Here is a 13,065-nt window from a genome sequence, read left to right on the forward strand (position 1 = left end):
TCTCGAGCCCCTCCCTGGGCACTTGAGTGGTGGAGGGCCCTTTGCCTGCCCTGGGCCATGAGCCGTTGCTTCCACGGAGCCAGCCCTTTGACAGGGCTCGCTGCTGTCTGCAGCGTGTCCCCCGTGGGCTGCGCTGGCTTGCACCCATGTGCAGGTATGGCCCTGGGGGTGCTCAGGTCCTGGTCCAAGAGGCTTTTGGAGTTTGGCTGGAGACTCAAGGAGCTTCTTTGAGGGTCTCTGCTGAGCCCAGGAGGAAGGGGAAGCCTAGAGCTGCAGGTGCACGGGCCTCCCTGTTTGGAGCTGCAGCCCTACACACGGCATGGTGTGCCTTGCTGAGCCAGGCCGAGAGGCCTGGGGAGTCCGTGGCGCGTCCCTTCTCCCCGCCTCCCTCTCTCCAGTCTCCTGCATCCCCGCCTCTCTCCTCCGTGTCACGTCTTTGTTTCTCACCCTCCAGTGCCCGTTGGCTCTCCTTTGCCCTCCAAATGCCCGCTGGGCATGCCCGCCCCTCACCACTGGAGTCCTTGCAAACCACTCTTCATTGCTCAGGCTGCCGTGGGGGGCAACTCGACCCCTGTCTGCCTAGGTGGTGCGCCTGTCTCAGGGCAGCTCTGTCCCACCTCCTGGAGGTCCGAGCTTCGGCTGCTGGCCGCTGGCGCTGGCCCCGGCCCGTCCTTTCTGGTGGCTCAAGGCCGTTCACTACCACTGGGAGGGTGATTCTCTCTCAAGCCTGTGACCCCTCAGGCTGAAAACAAAACTCCAGAGCTGCAGCAAGGATTCCCATGCACACTGTTAACAGTTGGTCCCTTTGGCTTTATCGTTCTGTGTGCATGGGAAAATGGGTTTACCAGATGAGTTGATTTTAGTGCAGACATTTTTTAGATCCATGCATAGTTTTTCCATAACATGCCAGCTTCATGACCCTCATATGGGTCAGTTATTTTGGTGGCTGTCCCTGAATTTAGGTTTATCCCGTGTTTCCCCGAGGGTAAAGTCAGGTTACGCACTTAGGGCAGGGGTGACAGAAGCAATGTGTCTTTCTCAGTTGTTCGGAGCAGGGGTCAGGTCTACGCTTGGACAAAGCCTGCTTCCCTCACTGCTTGTTTCCCACTGGGCTCTGGGCTCACCAGCCACTCTCGGGGCCCTGTCCTGTCCCTGTGCTGCCTGTGGCTCACTCGGTCACACCGCTGGTTCGTAGTGGTCTGTGTCTCTCTTGGGCTTCCCCGTGAAATTCTCGATTCTGGTGTAGGAGACGTTTCTAGAATTCAGGTTGTGTCTGGCCTTGTCCATAGAGGCTCCATTGTTTCCTGTACTTTTTCTTTCTTTTTGAGCTTTATTTATTTATTTGAAAAGAAAAGTAACTGACACAGAGAGAGATCTTCCATCCGCTGGTTTGCTCCCCAAGTGCCTGCAGTAGCCAGGAGCTCTGTCTGGGTCTCCCCCGTGGGCGATGGGGACCCAGTGCGCCGGCCATCGTCTGCCGCCTCCCAGGTACGTTAGCAGGAAGCTGGCTCAGAGGCGTGGGAGAAGCAGTCTGACGTTGCAGAACGGCCTCCCGAGTGGCGCGTGATCCGCTGCACCGCTGCTCCTGCCCTGCCCGCCCTTCGCCCCGTCCACGTGTCCACGCAAGAGCTGAGGTCATGCGGTGAAAAGAAGGGGGCACCGTGGGAGCCTGAAGCCGTGGGCAGGGGCTGCGGTGGAGCCCAGGACCCAGTGTCACTTAGAGGCTGGGGCAAGGGCAGTGCTTGGCCGAGGTGCGGATTTTTCGCTGACAGCGGACGGTCCTGGGGATGAGAACTTGCCGAGGAAGGGGGCGGGAGTGCAGGCCGGACCCCGGGAGCGGTCGCCTCATCCGGGAGACCAGCGAGAAGCTGCTGCACAGCCGCAGGAGGAGCGTGTGTGTGGTCGGAGGCCCCGTTCTCCCCATGAGGCACAGGCCCTGGGCGTGGGAGGCAGCAGGCGGGAGTCGGGCTCCCGAGGACCCCTGGCTCCCGGTGCTGGGTGCCGGGTTGCTTGCGGCCAGTGTGTGCCAGCTGGTGAATCCCGTCTCGCTCCCGTGTGCGGCGGCGAAGTTGCAGTTAATATAGTAAGGCCTGTTTCTCAGAAACCGGCTCCAGAGTTTACAGTTCCGGTGCTGGCACGGCTCTGAGTGGTCCTACCTAGCCACGCCCTCCTGTGATGGAAGGTGAGAACTGGAGCCCGGGACCTGCAGGTGAGCTGGGCGGAGCCTCCCGAACCCCGGGTCTGTGGCCAGCGGCGTGGCCCACAGTGGCGCTGTCTTGAGGAGATGGTGGGTCGCCTCCCCTTATCCCCAAGCAGTACCTGGGACTCCCAGGGGTGCCAGAAATAGCCTTGCAGGTAGTGCCAAACCCTGGGAGTACGTACGTATTAGGTGAAGCTTAGTTTATCGATGGGGCACAGTAAGATTTAACAGTAATGGCTAATAAAATAGGATACTGACAGCAATACACTGTGGCAGAAGTTATTGTAACCATGTGAATTGTTTCTGTTTTCCACATCCTGCCTGAGCCACTGTTGGTTGTGGGAAACTGAGGCTGAAGATAAGGGAAGCGCTGGGGCGGGTCAGGGCGTTCTCTGGGCAGCGGCCGCTCTCTGGAGATGCCGGGACCCCGGCTTTGCCAAGTCCGCGTCCCGCTGTGCTGGCACGCGCGGTGTGGTGGGCCTGCCCTCTTGGGAACCCCCCCCCCCCAATCCCCAGTGGGATTCTGCCGGGAGGACGTCGCCCTCCGCCGTCTTCTGCCAGTCCCGGCCTGGCTGGATCCACGGCCGCCCCAAGTGCCTCTGGGAGCTTCCAGGATGCTTCACCTGCCCTGTTCTTGGCATGGCCACGCCCACCCCTGGCCAGGACTAACTTCCTCCCTCTCCCCACGCAGCTCAGTGCTGGGTCGGCGCTCCCTCAGGGTCCTGACGCGCAGCCGCCCCTTCTGTCCCTTACGGAGTCCTCGCCTGGCTGTGTCTGTCCCGGCGCTGCGTTCAGTAAGCCACCCCTCCGCCTAGTTCCTGCACGTCGCTGTTGGGCTGATTTCCTAGTAATGAAGTCTGGGCGTGCAAGGATTTCCTGGGCTGTATCTCCACAGCCCTCATCCGACTGTTAGTGTGGTACTGAGTGTTCCTGCTACGGGGGCCTCCAGTGTCTCGGCGGTGGGCTTACGGCCTGCCTTTTCATTAGGCGCAGATCTGGCTGTTAGGAAGTTCTTACTGCCGTTGAAGCAGAATAGTTCTCTAGTGCTTGCTCGATGGGTGTAGTGTCTTCCTGACTCTTTCTGCAGATAAGAAGTTTGTCTGAGGTCTCTTTTGTTTGGGATCTGTCGTGTCTCAGAAGTCAGCTGCTGTGAGGCCGGCCTCCCGCACGGGTCCCGTGGGTCTCGAGCGTCCCTCCGTGTCCATAAAGGTGACACTGGACGTGGTGTCCACTGGTGGCGTGGGTGTCCCCAGCAGTGAGGTCGCTGTGGCACCGTAGGCGACTGTTGCACCTGGGAGCAGTGAGCTACCCTGCAGAGCGTGTGCAGGGCCGGAGCGGAGGAGGGTCTCCTTGCGGAGTCTCTGCCCCTCAGAAGGGGCCATTCACAAGGCGTCTGATTACTCAGTGAGACGTGGCAGTGGGCTTTGGGCTGTCCCAGGGCTCGTCAGCTTCTCCGCCACGCCTCCTGTCGCAGGGCATCCACTCGTCCCCAGAGCTCGCTGGATCCCTGCTCAGGTCTGAGCCGGCCGCCCCCAGGCCTCTGTGCAGCTTGAGCTGCAGTCGCAGAGCACTGCTCTGTTCCTTGATTTTCCGTGTCTGCTGTTGTGGACTTCCTGGACAACCTCCTTAAGTCACTCGGAATCTGTAGATAGCGAGACTGTGAAGTCCTCGCGGGTATGAAAATACCTGACTTTGCCATCACTGGAATAATGGTTCAGTTGGGTATGAAACCCTTTGGTTCAAAATAAATACCCTTTAGGATTTTTATTGCATTTTCAATTTTCTTCCTGCAGTCTAGGGTTAGTAGAAGCTTGATAATTTGATGATTTATTTTTCTGAAAAAAGGATTTGTTTATTTCTTTGAAAGGAAGATTAATACAGAGAGAGGGAGAATGGAAGAGAGAGAGAGAGCGCTTCTATTTGGTGGTTCACTCCCCAGGTGGCTGCAGCAGCCAGGACTGGGTCAGGCCACAGCCAGGAGCCAGGAGCTTCATCCTGGCCTCACACGTGGGTGGCAGGGGTCCAAGCACTTAGGCCACCATCCACTGTCTTCCCAGGCACATTAGCAGGAAGCTGGATTAGAAACTGCATGGGGCTGATACTGCGGCTTACGTGGTTAAGCCACCGCCTGTGGCACCGGCATCCCACGGGAGCTCTGACTGAAGTCTTGGCTGCTCCACTTCCGGTCCAGGTCCCTGCTGATGCGTCTGGGAAAGCAGTGGAGGACGGCTCAAGTGCGTGGGCCCCGCACCCACGTGGGAGACCTGGATCTACACTTCATCCTGGCTCGACTCTGGCTGCTGCAGCCGTATGGGGAGTGAACCAGTGGGTGGAAGACTCTCTCTCTCTGTAACGCTTTCAAATAAATAAATAAATCTTTAAAAAAAAAAAAAAAGGAGGGAGGGAGGGAGGAAGCAGTGAACAGAGCAGCAGGATGGAAGCCGCTCTGCGTTGCGGGGTGAGGCGAGGCGCGCAGCGGGCAGGATGCCTGGCCCGGGTCTCTGTGGGCACTCTCCGCTCCGCTTTCCCTCGCTGTTCCCAGCTTCTCTTGCTCAGAGCAGTGCAGTGTCCCGAGAGCAGGGTTGGGCGTGAGCGCTCTGGGGACCTTCACCCGGCCTGTCCTGGGAGGAGGTTTGGTTCCTCCGTGCTGGTTCGACGTTGGGACCCTCAGTGTCGGCTTTCTTTCAGCTTCTTTCTCTTTTTGCTTTTGTCCTGGAGGCTTTTCCCCGACTTTGTCTTCCAGCCGTTGGAAACACTGAGTTTTCTTTCTGTGGAATTTTAAAATTCCAGCAGTGGAAGTCCGAGGTCCAAGAACTCTCCCCTTTTCAGAAGATGACTGCTGCCCCAGGCTGCGCTGGTGTTCCGTCCTTCCGCGCGTGATAATTAGGATTTTAAAGTCGGCTTCTGCTCCGCGTTTTCCATGTCCCGTGTCCTTGTCACTTCTGCAGTTGTGCGTCCCCCATTGCTGCCTTTGGCCCAGAGATGATCTGTTCCCCCGCTCTGCTTTCCACGCCCCGGAGACGCAGCTGCGGGTGTTCCCTGGGGCGGTGCTCGGGCAGTGGGGTGCCCCCTCGCACGCCGGAGTACCTGCGTCTGAGTCCCACATCCGCCTCTGAGCCCAGCTTCCCGCTGATCTGCACCTGGGAGGCCGCAGGTGTGCACGCGGTGGCTGTGTCTGCACCCGTGTGGGTGAGCTCCTGGCTCCTAGCTTCTCTGGAACGTGAACTGGTGGATGTGAGATCCCACTCTCCGTATGTCAAAGTCGTAATTTTTTTTTTAAATGAGCACTCAGATGCCTAGCTCATCCTCCAATTAAAAAAATAAATAAAGCTTTGTGCCTTCATGCTGCCAGTTAAGTGTTCTTCCTGTCACGTGACAGCTGTTTTGGAGGAAGGGGAGGTGAGTGAGTGGACTTGGCCGTCTGCCGTCACCGCCTCCCTCTGCGCTCCCGTCTAGAAGGTCGCCTCAAACCCGACTTGGGTAGTTACTATTTTGGAACAAAGTGGCACCAGTAAAAGCTGCTGCCCACATCGGGCTTCTGATGTTTTGAGTGAATTTCCAGAAGACCGGTCAGTGGCCACCCTGAGGGAGAGCGGGGTCCCCGTGCAAACCAGGAGGCCTCCCGCGAGCTCTGGGTCCTCACGTGGCTCCTGGGCACAGCGGGGGAGGAAGACCCCTCTGCCACAGCTGGCAGTGGCCTGGAAACCTCTGGGCGCAGCCCCCAGCCCCTCTCTCGGCTCCCCTTTCACTGGGCCTGTAGTATGCGGATGGTGGTCGGACCTTGTGGCCTCCCCTGTGGCTGGGTTGAGAGGGTCCTCAGGCCTCCTCCAGGATTTCACTGGGAAGACCCCTCAGCAGCACCCTGGGGGAGGGGCCCAGGGAGCCCCTGGCGGGTGCTGCAGGGGTCCCCCTTGTGCCCAGCCCCCCGCCTGCCCTGCCTGCACAGCCATCACTGTCTGATGCCCCCCTGCCCCGTGCGTGCATTACGTTCTCAGTGAGCTCTGACTCAGCCCAGGAGGAAACAGTGAACGCTGTCGTCTCTGTCCCTAGATTACGTCTTCCCAGACCTCACCGAGAAGGCAGGTTCCGTGGAAGACGGTGGCCAGGCCCAAGAGCTACCGAGCCTCCCCTCGGGCTTGCCCAAGATGAATCTCGTTGAGCCCCCCTGGAGTATGCCTCCTGAAGAGGAGGAGGAGGAGGAGGAGGAGGAGGAGAGGGAGAAGGAAGAGGAGGAGGAGGAGGAGGAGGAGGAGGAGAGGGAGAAGGAAGAGGAGGAGGAGGAGGAGGAGGAGGAGGAGGAAGAGCTGCTCCCCGTGAGCGGCTCCCAAGAAGAAGCCAAGACTCCTACCCACGACGCTCCTCCCACCAGCAGCCGCCAGACACCAGGGGCCACCACACCCAGGCCCGAAGGCCCCGGGGACCAGGCCTCGTCAGGCGCGGAGGTGGAGAACAGCGTGGAACCCAGCCTGTCACCACCCTCTGTGACCCCGAGTTCACTGACCCTGGGGGATCGGGACTTCACCAGCCAGGAGGCAGGGGCCACGATGCTGCCAGCTGCGGGGCTTGGGGTGGAGTTTGAGGCTCCCCCAGAAGCCGCGGAGGAGGCCACTGTGGGGGCAGCTGGGATGGCTGGCAGGCCAGGGGCAGAGCTGGCCTCGGCGCCGTTCCCTCATACCGGAGCTCCCAGTGGGGCTGAGGCCCTCGATGAAGGTCACCCTCACCCGAGGACCCCAGCCTCTTTCCCACTGGCCCCCCGAGATGTGGAGCCCACGCCCTCCTCTGCTTCCTCGGGCCCAGAAGATCTCAGCCAGCAGCCGCACCCGCAGCCGCAGCCAGGGCAGGCGGTGGAAGCGCCATCCAGAATACCCTGGGACTCCACTCAGGTAAGCGCAGGTGCAGCCCAGCCGCGCACGGGCCAGCGTGGCGAGGTGGTAGCACCTGCCGGCCAAGGAGCCCCGGCCACTCACACACGGAGACCGTGGCTGAGCTGGGGGGGCGGGTCTGGCCCGGTTTCCGTTTGTTCCCTGCGACCCCCGTTTCTCCCAAGCACGTGCACCCCCGGACAGCGCGAGGGAGGGAAAGGTGTCCCAGGCGCTCAGCCCGTGTGTGTGTGTGTGTGTGTGTGTGTGTGTGGCCCAAAGAGCCTCGGAAAGCAGCTTTGCTGTTGAAGTCCGGCTGCCGGGCGCCCTCTGCAGTCAGCTGCTTGACGCAGGCCCCTCTGCCTGCTCTCGCTCAGACTCCCGGCTCCTGGGCCTGCCTGTGCAGACGCTGGCAGCCCCGCTCGGCATGGAGAGCCTGTGCTGGCTTCCGCCCAGGGCGCTCTCCCCGACGCCCCTCCTGCTGCCCTCCTCACCGTTGCCCTTCCTTCTGTCTCATTGGACAGGTGATCTGCAAGGACTGGAGCAATCTGGCTGGGAAGAGCTACATCATCCTGAACATGACTGAGAACATAGACTGCGTGAGTGCTGGGCCAGGCTCTGTCAGCAGGGATGGGGCGGGGCGGGGCTTAGTCCTTAGGGAGGAGGGCCGCCTGCACTCCCGCCTACAGAAGAGGCGTGCTCTCCTAGCGAGATCCCGCCTGCCTCCCTTGAGCCCCAGAGTGGTTGTTTCGTTCCCTGCGCAGCGTCTTCGCTCTGACAGTGTGGGACTCTTCCTGCAAGGTGTTTGCTCCCTGCCTGGGTGGTTTCCACCTTTGCTTTGGTCTCGGCTGTTTGATTTACGCTGTTTGTTTTACGCACTCGCGTCTCTGAGTGAGGTGACGGAACCTGGCTAGGAGCTGCGAGCTGGGGCGTGGGAACGCCCCATGCAGCACCGCCCTTCCTCCTGGCGAGGTCATGGTCTTTGCAAGGAGCTTGTGTCCCCCTGGCTGTCCTGTTTCTAGGAGCCAGGGTGGGGCAGAAGACAGGGTGAAGCCGTGTGCATCAATGTTAATATGCATGGCACCCCGCCCCCACAGCCAGGCCCGGCGCCCTCAGGTTAGAAACCATCTCTCGCAGTCTTCATCCAGGGACGAGGGCCGCTGTGCAGCCCTGGGAGGGGGCTGGGATCCAGCGGCTGCCCACGCAGACCCAGCACGGCGTTCATGCCCTCCCGCAGAGGGGACCGGGGCTCGGTGCTGCTGCTCCGGGGCGCACAGCTCACGGCTGCACGGTGTTCCCCGTTTGGGCTTAGGGTGCAGCTCTTCACGGCATGTCAGATCGGGAAATTCTCATCCCTCCGCTTCCAGGATCCATGTTCTGTGGCTCCTATGGCTTGGTGCTGGCCTTGGCGGTTTGAGACCCTGAGCCCTTGGCTCGTGCTCAGCGGGTTGAGGGAGGGGGACGGGCATCATCTACGTGAGGGCCAGCCGGAGGCTCGTGTCCTCCCCACAGCGTCAGTAGAAGCTGCGGGCTCCCCAGAACGCGTGCGTTCCTTCCTCTTGCTGGTGCTCGATCCCTCGCTTGTGGCCAGCGAGGTCCTCTGTGCATTGGCCGCTGCGTCCTTGGTCTTCTCGCCTCGCGGTGCGGCAGGACCCTGCCTCGTGTCCCTGCCCCAGGCGGGAGTCCGCGCTGCCCTCGGCGTGGACAGTGGCTCCTGGCCGCCACGGCCTGCGCACGGGGCTCTCTCAAAGCTTCGGGACGCGTGTTGAGCAGTCGAGGCTCAAGCGTGTGTCTCGGTTTCCACACGGTGCCTAGATACTGAATCGCTTTTATTCTATTTTCCTTATTTTTATGGTGGATTTTTTATTGTGGTGTAAAACACAGAACATAAAACCTGGCATTGACCGTTTCTAAGGTCGGCAGTGTCAAGTGCATTCACATTGTTGGCAAACAGATCTCTTGAAGCTTCCATTTTCTTTTTTCCTTTTTTTTTTTTTTTTTAATTTATTTTGAGAGGTAGAGTTACAGATAGTGAGAGGCAGAGAGAAACGTCTTCTATGCTCTGTTTTACCCTCCAAATGGCTGTGATGGCCAGAGCTGAGCTGATGCCTTCGATCTTTTTTCGGGTCTCCCACGTGGGTGCAGGGGCCCAAGCACCTGGGCCATCATCTTCTGCTTTCTCAAGCCGCAGCGGAGAGCTGGATCAGAAGCGGAGCAACCGGGACTCAAACTGGCGGCCACATGGGATGCCGGTGCCACAGATGGAGGATTAACCTACTGTGCCACAGCACCAGCCCTGAAGTTTCCATTTTCAAAACTGAAATCCTGTAGCTGTCAAGCAACTCCCCACTCCCCCACGCCCAGGCCCTGGCACCCACCTTCCACCTCTTGTCTGTGAGTCTGACTGCGCTAGGTGACCGCACATCCGTGCAGTCAGCGCTGGCTGTCCTTCCGTCTGGCTCGCTTCCCTCGGTTTAAAGTCGTCCGGTTCACCCGTGCTGAGACACGTGTCAGAGTTTCCTTCCCCTTGGAGGCTGCAGAGCATGCCAGCCTGTGCGGAGGGCGCAGTGGGCTCCTCCGTCCCTCCGTCCGTGGACACCGGGGTGGCTTCTGTCTTGTGTCTGTTCTGAACGATGCTGCCGTGAGCTCTCTTGGAGACCCTGCTTCCAGTGCGCTTGAGTCTAGACCCAGAGGCAGGGTGGTAGGTCATTCTGCTTTTAATTCTTGAGACTCCCTCCTGTCTTCCTCGGTGGCTGCACCGAGTCGCAACCCCGCTGGCATAGTGCCAGGGTTGCGGTTGCTCCGCGTCGTCTTTTCTGTCGTCGTCGTTTTTGTGTAGTGGCCGTCCCGACAGATGTGAGGTCACATCTCCCTGCGGTCAGCTGCTGACTTGTGAGGCTGAGCATCAGTCATTATTATTACCGATCCGTGCTGATTCCACTTCTTACTGTTCATCGCAGTTGAAAGGCAGAGAGGCAGACAGAGGTCTCCTGTCTGCTGGGTCATCCCCCGCTGCCCACAGCAGCTGGGCTGGATCGGGCTGAAGCCAGGAGCCTGGGATTGGATCCGAGTCTGCTGCGTGGACGGCAGGGACCCAAGCGCTTGAGCCGTCACCTGCTGCCTCCCAGGGTGCAGGTTCGCAGGGAGCCTGCGCTGGAAGCAGAGCTGGGGCTCGGGCCCAGGCCCTCCAGTATGGGTTGTAGGGGTCCCAAGGGGCGACCTAACTGCTGGGCTGAGTGTGCGCCCCAGTGCTTCTTGGGCTTCATCGGCGAATTTGCAGCATCCTCTCGTTAGCTCCCATGGCCCCTCACACCCCCCGCCCCACATGGCTCCAGGCCCTTCTTCCCGAGGGGCCTCCGTCGTGCCTTGCCTGCTGTGTCGTTCATTTTCATGCTTGCTTTTTGTAATTCCGTGTGCTGACGCAATCGCAGACTTACAGAAAGAACGAGGAACTCCCCGGTGCCCCTCGGTCAGTGTTACCGCTTGTGCAGCAGTTTCTCAAATCGCTCATGAAAAAGTTTCGCCCCTACCTGTAAATACCTTAGTTGTATTTTTTGAAAACAAGAATTTTTTTTTTTTTTAGTTAACCCTGGAACTGTGATCAGAACCGGGAGATTAAAATAGGCACAGGACTGTCCTCTCAGCGGCTGCCCTGCTTGGACTTCTGCAGCGGCGCCTGTAACATCCCTTGTGGCTTCCTCTGCCCTCGCGCAGGACGCGACCCAGCGTCCGGCGTTGCGTTGGCTGTCGCGCCCCGGGGCCTGCTTCGAGCCGGAGCAGTTCCGCCGCCCTCCTGTGTGTTTAATGCGCTTCGCGTAGTGGAAGAGCCACAGGAGAGCGTGTACCAAAAGTGATGGGGTCTCTGGAGCCCGCGTCTTCAGAAACAGACAGGGAGGGGAGCAGCACGCGCCCCCGGAAAGGTGTTTCCTGATCCAGCTGCGGTCCAGCCGTTCCATCCTCAAGATGGAGAAAAACGAGCAGCTTCCGCTCGTGTTCCTGAGCTCTCAGAGGAAGCTCTGAGATCCTCCCGCCCCAAGAAGACCGCGGCGGGAGGGAGGATCAGGTGCTAGTGGCGAGTTGTCGCTCCCCCTCTTCGTGGAGGAACGACACTAAGCCCTGCCTAGGCTTCATATCCGAGTCACGGCACCATTATGTCGCTCCCCCTCTTCGTGGAGGAACGACACAGGACCCTGCGCTGTTCTTTCGTCTGCTCGGCCCTCCCCGGGTTTGCTGCTGGTTCTTCCCGGGTTGGCTACTATCCCTTCCACCTCCGTGGAAGGGCAGTTCCCCCTGGCCACATTCCCCACTTCCGCAGGGGAGCGGCACACCGCCGGCCGGCTCTCTCGGGGGCTGCACAGGTGTTCCCCTTAGATGTTCCTGGTGCATGCCGTCTCTCTCCTCCTTTATAGTCCTCCTCCGCCAATCCTAACTCGGCTGCCCACACGCCGAGTATGCTGCTCTCCAATCAGGAGCAAGTCCTACAGTTTATTGGCTGAACTGGAGGCAGCTGTGTAGAAGCTGTTTTCTTCTCTCCCAGCGATTGTGGGAGAGCAGATGCATAGAATAAGTCTTAATTCCAGTAACTTAGTCTAGTCCGAGTTGCTCCCCACAGATCCCCCTTTCTTTTTATTTTTTGGCGTTGATACGCGCCTGTCTTCGGTGCCCCGCGGCACACACTCTGCTCTGCTTGCTAGAGTTGCCACAGGTTCTTACAAGTCCTATGAATCAGGCAAACCGAATCCAGGTCCTCTCTTCACCATGTTGTGAGGAGGTTTTTAGGCGCTGATGCGTGCCTGTGTTCGGTGCCCTGCAGCGCATGCTCTGCTCTGCCTGCAGGTGCTTACAAGCCCTATCAGGCAAACCGAATCCAAGCCTTCTCATTGCCATATTGTGGGGAGGCTTATTGGTGTTGATTCGTGCCTATCTTCGGTGACCTGCAGCTCATACTCTGGTCGAGCTGCCTGCTGGTGCTTACCGCCTTACTAATCAGGCAGACCGAATCCAAGCCTTCTCATTGCGGTTTTGTGGGGAGGCCTTATTGATGTTAATTCGTGCCTGTCTTCGGTGACCTGCAGCTCATACTCTGGTCGAGCTGCCTGCTGGTGCTTACCGCCTTACTAATCAGGCAGACCGAATCCAAGCCTTCTCATTGCTGTGTGTGGGGAGGCCTTTCTCTATTTCTCTATCTCCGGGCATTCCTATTTCTCCTATTTTCTACCAGCATTCCTATTTCTCTCATTTTACTTCTAAACTTCTGTTTCTCTTATCCCTGCGGCTTCCCGGCGCCCGCCCTGAGGCTGCTTCTCGGCGGCTTCCCGGCTCTGAGCCGCCTCAGCCCGCGCTTCTCCCATCTGCGCGGCTTCGCGGCTTCCCGGCTTCGCGCGCGTGCTCCGCGGTCTCCGCGCTAGCCCAGCGTTCCCTATCTACTTGTGCCCCGCACGCTCTCTGCGCGCGGCAGCCTCCGTGAGTCACACAGCCCCAGCTCACGTCTCCGCCACTAGTATTCAATCTAAGTTCCCCGGGCTAACCTGGCGAATTCAACCTAGCTCACGCGTCTTCGCCTTTCGGTCTGGCTTCCCGTCCTTTGCTCCTCAGGCTAATCTGACGGATTCCAACCTAGCTCATACGTCTCCGCCTCTAGTTTTAGATTTTCGCCTTTTGCCCCCCAGGCTGACTTAAAGAATTCCAAACTGGCTTATGTTTCCACCTCGGCCTGCCCCCCGCGGCTTCAATTTCCCTAACATATTTTTCTCTACCTGGTATGTTTCCCTAAGTTTTCTTCCAACAATATTCCTCCCTCATTTCTCCTGGCTTCTCCCCACAGTCCGTATCCGAGTCTGTTTGTTCTAGCTTTCACTTTCGCTTTCAACCTTAGAGATTTCTCCCAGCTTCCCCCCGTAGTCCGTATCTGAGTCTATGCCTAGGCTTTCAATAGCTTCTTCCGGCACCTTTTTCGTCCGGCTTTTCCCTAGGCTGTTTGCTAGTCTCTCTCTCCGATATTTTCCA

General features: G+C 59.1%; 1 protein-coding gene across 3 annotated transcripts in view; it reads left to right on the plus strand.

Annotated features, from left to right (window-relative positions):
- Positions 1 to 13,065, plus strand: part of PODXL2 (podocalyxin like 2) — a 41,124-nt gene that overhangs the window by 21,976 nt on the left and 6,083 nt on the right. For all 3 annotated transcript variants that reach the window (XM_051852598.3, XM_070051011.2, XM_070051010.2), the window contains exons 3-4: positions 6,251 to 7,083; positions 7,584 to 7,658. In XM_051852598.3, coding sequence (XP_051708558.3) covers positions 6,251 to 7,083; positions 7,584 to 7,658 — 908 coding nt within the window. The remainder of the gene's footprint in view (positions 1 to 6,250; positions 7,084 to 7,583; positions 7,659 to 13,065) is intronic.

The sequence above is a fragment of the Oryctolagus cuniculus genome, chromosome 10, assembly GCF_051225735.1.
Source record: "Oryctolagus cuniculus isolate XC-2025 breed Fujian yellow rabbit chromosome 10, ASM5122573v1, whole genome shotgun sequence".
NCBI lineage: Eukaryota > Metazoa > Chordata > Mammalia > Lagomorpha > Leporidae > Oryctolagus > Oryctolagus cuniculus.